The sequence below is a fragment of the Brachypodium distachyon genome, chromosome 2 (assembly GCF_000005505.3).
Source record: "Brachypodium distachyon strain Bd21 chromosome 2, Brachypodium_distachyon_v3.0, whole genome shotgun sequence".
NCBI lineage: Eukaryota > Viridiplantae > Streptophyta > Magnoliopsida > Poales > Poaceae > Brachypodium > Brachypodium distachyon.
Window position 1 is genome coordinate 18,260,695 of NC_016132.3, and position 9,541 is coordinate 18,270,235.

General features: G+C 47.1%; 2 protein-coding genes across 2 annotated transcripts; both read right to left on the reverse strand.

Moving 5' to 3' along the window:
* Window positions 1-1,058: 1,058 nt before the first annotated feature.
* LOC100826852 (peroxidase 1) lies at window positions 1,059-2,564 on the reverse strand. Its single transcript, XM_003568125.4, has 3 exons — window positions 2,259-2,564; window positions 1,959-2,144; window positions 1,059-1,867 (listed from the first exon to the last, which is right to left on the reverse strand). Exons 1-3 carry the CDS (start codon window positions 2,466-2,468, stop codon window positions 1,280-1,282), a joined length of 984 nt encoding a protein of 327 aa, XP_003568173.1. The 5' UTR covers window positions 2,469-2,564; the 3' UTR covers window positions 1,059-1,279.
* A 2,224-nt stretch (window positions 2,565-4,788) lies between these two features.
* On the reverse strand, window positions 4,789-6,340 carry LOC100826228 (peroxidase 1). The gene is made up of 3 exons (XM_010232903.3): window positions 5,957-6,340; window positions 5,683-5,868; window positions 4,789-5,585 (listed from the first exon to the last, which is right to left on the reverse strand). Exons 1-3 carry the CDS (start codon window positions 6,161-6,163, stop codon window positions 4,998-5,000), a joined length of 981 nt encoding a protein of 326 aa, XP_010231205.1. The 5' UTR covers window positions 6,164-6,340; the 3' UTR covers window positions 4,789-4,997.
* Between the last annotated feature and the right edge of the window lie 3,201 nt (window positions 6,341-9,541).

The window sequence follows — 9,541 nt, forward strand, 5'->3', positions numbered from 1 at the left end:
TGGAATTGGTATAATACAAGGGTCAATGGTTAATAAAAAAGGTAGTAGCATGAAGTTAGCATGCAAATTAAATTTAAGTATGCATGCAACCTTTTGTATTTAAAAAACAATAGAATACAAAAGGTATCATGCATATACTTAATTTTGCATGCTAACTTCCTGCTAAAGTATGGTTAGATGATGCAAATCACTTAGCTGTCAGTATCATTTTTTTAGAACTAGAAAATATAATTAAACTTCAAATTATGGTGAATTTAGAAACGACGGTATTCAGAGTTACAAGGAGAAACTTCAAATTTTCTAATTAAACTTCAAGTTGTGCTGGGAAAAAAATATAATTAACTATAAATTTCTATGAAAAATGACATTTTTTATCATCTTATATATAGTACTTCTATTTTTAGTTTCCCTAAGAAAAAATGAATTTTGAAGAGAAGCTTGGTGAATTAATAAAAACCAAAAACTTTTAAAAATTTGGACTCTTTTAACGACAATGACATGCTGCTTGAATCTAGAAATAAAAATCCACCAAATTTGAGTTAATTTGTTTTTACTAAATATACGTTTTCTTTTTGGCACACGTACACGTAGACGTAGTAGGTGTAGCATTGCAAGTGTTAGCAGAGTTGCAGAAAGCTTTTGGTTTGGTGAGGGTTGGCATCAACAAACAAGCAATACATTATTGTTCATGACATGTGGGAAGCTACTTAAATAAATGTTTCCCTTTTGTACTAAACATCCAGGAGATCGTTGCACGCCGGCCCGGATGTGTGTGTTAGTGCCAGAGAGTCTGTGGGGCTGCTGACACTGAGAGGGGTCGGAAGAACACAGGTCATGGCTGCATAAAAAATGAGCCCTTTCTTGACCATATGTACCTTGCCTTCAATTACATAGTCGTCAACTGCAGATCAACATGTCGTCTAATACGCAATGCATGTGGTCTGCTTAAGTGCGTAACCACCGGTGCAGTGAATCAATCCACTTTAGTATCCGTTGCAATTTGGATACTGCATGATTGCATCTGCTCAGACAGAGCCAGCAGTGATCCGGCAATTTTATATTTCAACAAGAAAACAAAATATATTATATGATCCAGAGTTCTTGGTGGAAACTTTACATAACTGTGACAAAACAATCAATTGAACAAACAGAAAATTTGGGGTGGGGAGTGGGGAGATGGGTAAGGAAGTAAAAAAACTGAAACTTTACAGTAAATCTACAGGAAAAAAAGACGGTCACAAATCAAGATCCTTTTGCCAGCCCATACTTGCTCTGTAAACTAATGATTAGGCACGGAGCACTTCTTCCTGATCTCGCCCTGGCTACCGGTGAGCACGTCGGCGTTGCCCATCTTGACCATGGACGCGGCGAAGTCGGCGAAGAACTCCTCCTTGAAGGCACCACCAGCGTGGCGCTGCACGTAGGCGCGGGTGAAGTCGTTGGTGAGCAGCGCGCCGTCGGAGTGGAAGAGTCCCCTCCGCTTGGCCACGACGGTGAAGTAGTCGAGATCGAAGGTCTTGAAGCTGCCGGGGTCCATCTCGACGACGGTGGTGTTGTCGTTGAGGCTCCTGCACTTGCCCCTGAGCTTGGCCATGTACTCCGTGTCGAGCGTGGGGTCGATGTCGGTGGGGTTGACCTTGCCGGTGAAGTTGAAGAGGCGGTCGGTGAAGGAGAAGCAATGCGAGATCCCGATGGTGTGGCCGGCCGAGAGGACGACGAGGTCCTTGGCGTCGAGGTTCTTGGCGGCGAAGAGCTGCGTCAGCACGGTGAAGTTGGCGGTAGGGGGTGGGAGCTGGTCGGTCTCGTTGGAGATGGACACGCTGCCGTCTCGCCGCCCGAGAGGAACTTCCCAGAATGGGCCCTTGGTCTGATAGAACCATGAGCAGAGCATTAAGCTACATACAATACATGTACATATTGTCATTTGCAACTTTGCTTAGTACTACGATAACACTCACCAGCCAGACTGAGTCTCTGGCCAAGATGGCGAGCACGTCGGCGCAGGAGACGGTGTCGGGGCAGGCCTTCTCCACGGCGGCCTTCACCCTGTCGACGAAGCCGAATCCGCGCAGCGTCTGGTTGGGCACCGCGTCCTTCTCCGCCGTCTTGTTCGCTGAGTCCAGCAGAACCGACCCGTCGCACCCCTTCATTGATACATTCGTTCATTCACATCAGGAGACTGCCCAGGGGCCAGGGAACGGCCTCTGAAATATTTTGGGTTTAGAACTTAAACTGGACAGAGTACTTAGTAAACTTACCCTGACGAAGCAGTCATGGAAGTGCATCCTGAGGAGCGCGGCGGCGAGGTTAGGCGTGGTCGAGAGCGCGCTCACCAGCTCCTTCCTGACGATGGCCTCCACGCTGGGGCACGACTCGCTGTAGAACTTCTCGTGCAGCTGCGCCCGCGCGCTCCCCACCGCCAACGCGGCCAGCAGCAGCGCCTGCATCATCGCAGCCCTTGACGCCATCTTCCACGACAAGAAGCTCGATTAGCTACCAAATCAGGAGAAGCTAACGTTGCTTTGGACTGCTGCTGCTTCTGCTTCTGCTGAATTGGTGCCAGGGAAGAAATATATAGCGGCCGGGAGTGTCCAGACGCCTGCATGTGGTAGGCTGTCTGCCCAGACAGCAGGTAAATCGCGTGGCTTAATTATGGGTTTGTTCATTGGTTTTTGCACTTTGCGGGAATCTTTTGTGTAGCAGGTGCACGGGCCACCGTATAATGGAGGCGGCCAAGGCCAGCCAGACGGAAGCAAATCAATGGATCAACTCTCTCGTTAACTAATTGGTCACGGAACGAACTGCTGTTGCCGAGTTTTAATCAGCAAAGGCTCCGGACAAGAGTCAATGCACCTTAGCACCTACTGGTAGTTCGTAGAGGGGAGATGGAAATCTCTTGATCCGTATATTTGTATTGGTGCCAGGATGCTATCCCTTCCCGCCCCGTATACTTGAGTGTCTGTAGACTCTGTACTAACATCTACCCGTAGTACAGAGTGTTTGTACACCATCTACCCCGTAAATGATCACAGGTGGCCTGGCCCGAGCACGACTGGGCCCTGTCCTAGGTGCTGATTTTTGGGCCGAAGTCCTGATCCAAGAGCCCGACAGAGTTTTTCTTTCTAAAAATAGTACTCACTCATTCCATTTTTATAAGAGCATACACGACATTTAGTGAAATTTTCCGAGCACCTATCAGACAAAAAAGAGACCGGTGGGCCTCATGCAGTTCATAATCCTCGCATTGTTGACAATCCAACTACATGTGTCATAACACTCATTCCTAACCACAGTTCATGTAATTGGAGGGTGAAGTCCATGAAAATTGCCACAAGACGCGGCCACGTGGGAAAGAAAAACCAATCATAAATCTATCACATCAGGTCAAACCGTGGAAACCCGGTTTAACCACCCTAAATCGGCAAGAAGATGAAGTTTACCTGGTATTAAAAATGGAGGGATATAATTAGTACCAACAAATAGTTGAGAGATGAAGTTTACACTTTCGCAAAAGTCGAGGAACGAAAGGTATACTTAACCTTTTTAAACAGTAAAACGAGTCAATACGGTTTGCAGGAGTGGTTTTGATGATGTGGCACTTAAAGGGCCGTTTTAACCACAAGAGGAGGTCATGTGGTGAAAAGTGAACAAGCAAATAGAAGGTTAATTTTTAAAAATTCAAAAAATTGAAAAGGCAAAATTAAAATTTTAATTAGGGATTTGCTTCTCCAATACAACAATTGCACATGTTCATAATAAAGTTTTGTTGATTTAATAAATTCAAAAGTCCATGTTCGGAAAAACATTTAGAGGAGTTTGTCTCGACTTCCAAAATTCCAAGTATGAGATCATTATTGTATCGGTTTCATTCAGCTTGAAGGTCTTTCGCGCCCATGCTCACATCCCCCTACATTTTAAAAGAACTACCCTCTTTTAATTCAAATGACAAAACCTATTGCAAAAGATTGAGACGGTGATGATTACTAGACAGTGCAACTAATATATACTCTCTCCATTCCACGATACACCTCATATAGATTTGTTCACTTGGATCAAGGAAGCTCTCGTTTCTACTGCCTAACCATTCCTATTGAATCAAAATTAAATGGATGTGAGTGGCTAGGTGCGGGAGTCAAGAGAAAAGTGAGGTGTACCGTGGAACAAATGAGAAAAAATATATATGAGTTTGTTTTGTGGAATGGATGGAGTAGTAATAGTGGTTTTTAGTCTAATTTATCTATAGTGAATAGTCAAATTTGTTTTATCCGTAGCAAAATACAGGTATTTAGATATTATTTTGTATGTTTAGATGTTTTTGTTTGTACTGACTAGCAAGCATATAAATCTTAATTTGCTGGCAGCAGCTGTTGCTGCTAACTATTCTCTTGTTTTCTCATAATAAAAGTGCTAGAGACATGAAGGGGCGGAGCTAGCATATATCCAATTGCTAATCCTTCTTAGAAATGGATAGATGCTCTTAAAAATATGCAATGACACCAGTGAATTCTAAAGAGCGACCCCAATGGTGTATTTTTCTGGCTTCGCCCTTGGCTAGAGACAAAAACGCTTCTATGCTTTTGCTCAAACTTTTGTACAAATCTAAAAGCACTCGCCGTCACTTTAACTCCAAGGGCAAATTAGTAATCGAAAGGTTTGTTGCGATTTGCTCCTCGATATAAAACGAGGTACCAACAAAGGCAGAGCAATACTATAATACATGAAGCAAACACAACGCTATAGGGATTTGATCCTTAGAAATGTCAACTCAGGACCATATATATATCGCAATTCGCAACATGAAAAAACAAAGTTTATTATGATCGTGAGTTGTTGTAGCAAACTTTACATGCACGGATGTAACAAAATAATCAATTAATAAACAGAAAATCGGCGGGGAGAAAGGACATAATCTACACGGAAAAAGATGGTCACAAACAGAAAAATCATCGTCAAACCCGTAGTCGATCATACTGTGAACGGGCCCTTTTCTACCTCAGTTACTGATTAGGCACGGAGCACTTCTTCCTGATCTCGCCCTGGCTGCCGGTGAGCACGTCGGCGTTGCCCATCTTGATCATGGAGGCGGCGAAGTCGGCGAAGAACTCCTCCTTGAAGGCGCCGCCAGCATGGCGCTGCACGTAGGCGCGGGTGAAGGCGTTGGTGAGCAGGGCGCCGTCGGAGTGGAAGAGCCCCCTCCGCTTGGCCACGATGGTGAAGTAGTCCAGGTCGAAGGTCTTGAAGCTCCCGGGGTCCATCTCCACCAGCGTCGTGTTGTCGTTGAGGCTGGCGCACTTGCCCTTGAGCTTGGCCATGTACTCCGAGTCCAGCGTCGGGTCGACGTCTTGCGGGTTGACCCTGCCGGTGAAGTTGAAGAGGCGGTCGGAGAAGGAGAAGCAATGGGATGTCCCGATGGTGTGCCCGGCGGAGAGGACCACGAGGTCCTTGATGTCGAGGTTCTTGGCGGCGAAGAGCTGGGTCAGCACGGTGAAGTTGGCGGTCGGGGGTGGCAGCTGGTCGGTCTCGTTGGAGATGGACACGCTGCCGTCTCTCCGGCCCAGAGGAACTTCCCAGAATGGCCCCTTGCTCTGGAAAAAAAGAACAGAATCGAGCAGCATTGAGAATTTTTGTTGCACAGTTTGGAATGTTGGATGTCATCAAAGCAATGTGGGTTGTGCTACTGACCAGCCAGACCGCGTCCCTGGCCATGAGGGCGAGCACGTCGGCGCAGGAGACGGTGTCGGGGCAGGCCTTCTCCACGGCGGCCTTCACCCGCTCGACGAAGCCGAACCCGCGCAGCGTCTGGTTGGGCAACGCGTCCTTCTCCGCCGTCTTGTTCGCCGAGTCCAGCAGAACCGACCCGTCGCAACCCTGCATTCATCACTCATTCACAATTCTCAGGCCACTGAACATACACGGCCGGCCACTGAACATTCGATGGCGAATGCACGTTGCTTACCCTGACGAAGCAGTCATGGAAATGCATCCTGAGCAAAGGCCCGGCGAGGCTGGGCGCCACGGAGAGAGCCCTCACCATCTCCTTCCTGACGACTTCCTCCACGCTGGGGCAAGTCTCGCTGTAGAACTTCTCCTGCAGCTGCGCCCGGGCGCACCCCACGGCCACCGCCGCGAGCAGCAGCGCCATCATCAGAGCCCTCGACGCCATGATCACCAGAAGCTTCAGCTGTGTCAAACTCGCCTCTTTGGCTAATCAGGAGAAGCTAGCTCTAGCTTGATCGCGGCTGTGTTGTTGCTGGACGGAATCGGCTACCAAGAATTTATAGCGGCGGACAGGACCGTGCTCCGTGCCCGGCCAACGCGTGCATGTGGGTAGGCTGTCTTCGGGGAGCAGCTTGCTTTAGTTTTGCATGGCTCCCTGCATGAGTGGTTCGTCGTCGTTCGCACTTCATCGGAATCTCTTTTAATTTCTGTAGCAGGTACGTACACACAGCACGGGCCAGCGTATCAGGCAGGCAGCCCTGCAGTGTGTGAAGCACATAAACGTCAGTTCAGTTATTAGTCACGGAGATCATTTTGTTGTCAAGTTCCAATCAAACAAACAAAAAAAATCAAGCAAGGAGCAGAGGCTAGCTCCGCCGGGCGAGTGTCTGTGTCTGTCAATGCCCACCCACTGGTAGTTCGCATCGACGGAAAAATAACGCATGCGTCATCCGTAGAGTTGTCCTCTTGAACAGTTGAAATCTCATTTATTGTTTCAGTACGCGCCGCATACGCTTTATTAAGTATTTTTTCCTGTCTCGTCTCATATGTTGTACAGTACTAGTAGCATACAATATTTACGTAGATGAATACGTCGATTAATTAGTTCGTATCTTGTCGCTACCGCTGCCGGTATGTTCTTTTGGGTGTTTGTTTGCAGAAAAATAACCGGTAGGACGTACCAGTCATGCATGTGGTGTCTTGAAGCAAATTTGCAGGGAAAGAAGGAAAAGAAAAGTCTGCGGCAGAACAGGAGTAGTAGAGCGGAAATCAAGCACATGCTCCCTCTGCTTTAAGCAGAAGTACCGTTGGTTTGTTCATCTGTTGGGTGCTCGGTCCGTCGGAGCATACAGTGGAGTCCAAGTGCAGCCTTCTCGATCTCAATTAACACCTGATGAAGCCCTTCATCGCACGCAAACGCTAATTAACGAGTGAGGACTGTACGTCTACAGAACAGCAGTGTAAACTACACACATACATACATACGGAGGGCCAGCCAGGAGCCAAGTAGATCAAAACTGTAATTGCATGATTCTGCTGCAATCATCAGAGGGAAGGGAGGAGAACGTTCTATCCAGCTCGAATTTTTCACCTGAAAGCTTAAGACCAGAGTACAGCAAGCAACAACCAAGACTGCACGCAAGCGCCAGCAGAAGCCGATGGACGCATGTGCGGCGGGATTCCGGGGCAAGAGAAGCTCAAGCTCTCCCCCAATTATATGACACCGGCAGTCCGGGCGGCGTCGACGCTTGAATCAATAATCACCAGCCAGCCAGCCGCATGCAACAACACCCTTTCATGAATGGCCCAGGAAGGAATGTGGCCGTATCTGCATGGCCGGCCGGCCGGCCAGCCACAGTACACGGTAGGAAGGGGGGCACCAACAGCACACAAAGGCATCGAGGAGGCCACATGGGGCAGCTAGAGCTCCAAGGTTTTCGAGCATTATTAATGGGGGATGAAATGAATGACTGGGATGAACTGATAGGGGAGCTGAGCTGTCCCTTGAACGGTGGCAGCTAGCTCCGGATTCTTAAGTTCTAATCAAAGCTTGTAGTAGCTGATGACGGGGCCGGCCGGGGCATGCATGTGGCCGGCCCGGCCGACCGACCCCCTGTTTGCTTGCCTGGATATACTACGCGCGAATTCTGCGGCAATCGGCTGCGGGATCGACAGGGAGATTTCACCTTTCGAGTGCAGATGATTAAAGCGATTGGGGTTCTTGAAAATGCTGGCTTTGGACTTTGGGTCCTCTCCTAGTTGAGTCTTTGTCGGAGCGTGTTAATGTGTGTTACTCTGCCAGCCATGAAAACCACAAAACGGTGGAACCGTAGAACTACGAAGGGCCGAGGGCAGGGCATGACCCCAGTCATCGTTTTCTTTTTGAGAAAAACAATGATTACGCACGCACACACTCATGCATACCACAACACGGGCTTACCGAACGTTTTAAGATCGACCAAGTCACTACCGGAGTCACACCGTCGACGGGTGCGTCATCTGAAAAACAAGACATCAAATCTAAAGTTTGATCCCCTATGGGTTCGGAGCATAACCACACTAATCGTCCAACTAATGATAGGTTCTCACTTGTGTTTAAATTATTATGTTCACGTTTATGCATACGCCAATGTGCCCACGCAACCAACGAGAACGAAAAAGAAAACCCAACATTGAGTAAGCTCGACAGCTCCTTTCGCATCGAAGATTGTGATTTCACCTTCGACGACCAAGGTGTTGCACATCTCAATCTCGTCACTATCCGACAATTGTCTTCTATTTCTAGCAAGCATAAAAAAAGGGCTAGCGAGACCCCACATCAAATTTTAAAACCGTCGGATCAGGATGCCGGGTTTGACGTAGGTATTGCTGGATGTACGAATGCAACAAGATCCCGCTTATGTTCCGCTTCTAAGCTATCAAGGACTTGATATTTTGAAATATTACTTGAAATTTGAAAGTTGTTCTAGAAACGAGACACATGTGAGATCTCACTTGGATCTTACTTTTTCTTATTCTTTTTTTTTTTCGCGAGACGACTTGCATCCTTAGATAGATGCCTGGAACCGTGGTTTCTGAAATACCAAATACTAAATCTTGCTAGTTTTAACATTCAGAGCACTGAGCATGCTAGTTCAGTTCACGTGTTTCATGCTAGAAGTACTAGTCTTTTTTTGACCAAGTGCTAGAAGTACTAGTCTGTTAGACGAGGATAGCCTACTTTCGCTTCAAAAGTGTTTTTTTAAACAACTCATAGATCGATCTTCTCCCAGGTTGGGCCACGAGACTCGTCACTACGAGGTATTTGCATATGGGCTAATCAGCAAGAAATTGGGCCATGGCCTATATAGTTATCTGTCTAATCAGCAAGGCCGGAGCGTCGGAGTAACAAATTGGGCCATGGCCTATATGAACATATCCAACAAATATGAGCCAGGAGTGCTTGTGAAGGAGCTTTTCAACAAAAGTCCAATCCCACACACATTGATGCCTCGTGAAAAAAGAGAGATAAGACTACCGATAGGTACACAAAAGTACAAGGAATAGACACAGCGTCTTGGCTTCGAAAAAAAAGACGTGCACGGTTTCTGTAAAGCCTTGCAAATTAGAAGATGGATAAGTAAAGAAATGATTGGCACCATCATCATGACTAGAGCAAAAGACGTTCCATGCTGATCACATCCATATACAATGACAAGGCTGGCACTTTTTTTTTTTTGCGGATAGACAAGGTTGGCACTAAAAGGCAACTTTCAAGCCCAATTACGTGCACTCTGCCAGCAGAAGTCTGTTTAGCAAGCTCCAATTTAGTTCACTAGCTTGT

What these genes read in the sequence shown, in the direction of transcription:
- LOC100826852 (XM_003568125.4), bottom strand. Translation starts at nt 2,468, where the DNA reads ATGGCGTCAAGGGCTGCGATGATGCAGGCGCTGCTGCTGGCCGCGTTG. An exon ending in TCCATGACTGCTTCGTCAGG is followed by an intron (nt 2,145 to 2,258) that starts GTAAGTTTACTA and finishes GTATCAATGAAG; the next exon opens with GGGTGCGACGGGTCGGTTCT. An exon ending in CCAGAGACTCAGTCTGGCTG is followed by an intron (nt 1,868 to 1,958) that starts GTGAGTGTTATC and finishes TGGTTCTATCAG; the next exon opens with ACCAAGGGCCCATTCTGGGA.
- LOC100826228 (XM_010232903.3), bottom strand. Translation starts at nt 6,163, where the DNA reads ATGGCGTCGAGGGCTCTGATGATGGCGCTGCTGCTCGCGGCGGTGGCC. An exon ending in TCCATGACTGCTTCGTCAGG is followed by an intron (nt 5,869 to 5,956) that starts GTAAGCAACGTG and finishes TGATGAATGCAG; the next exon opens with GGTTGCGACGGGTCGGTTCT. An exon ending in CCAGGGACGCGGTCTGGCTG is followed by an intron (nt 5,586 to 5,682) that starts GTCAGTAGCACA and finishes CTTTTTTTCCAG; the next exon opens with AGCAAGGGGCCATTCTGGGA.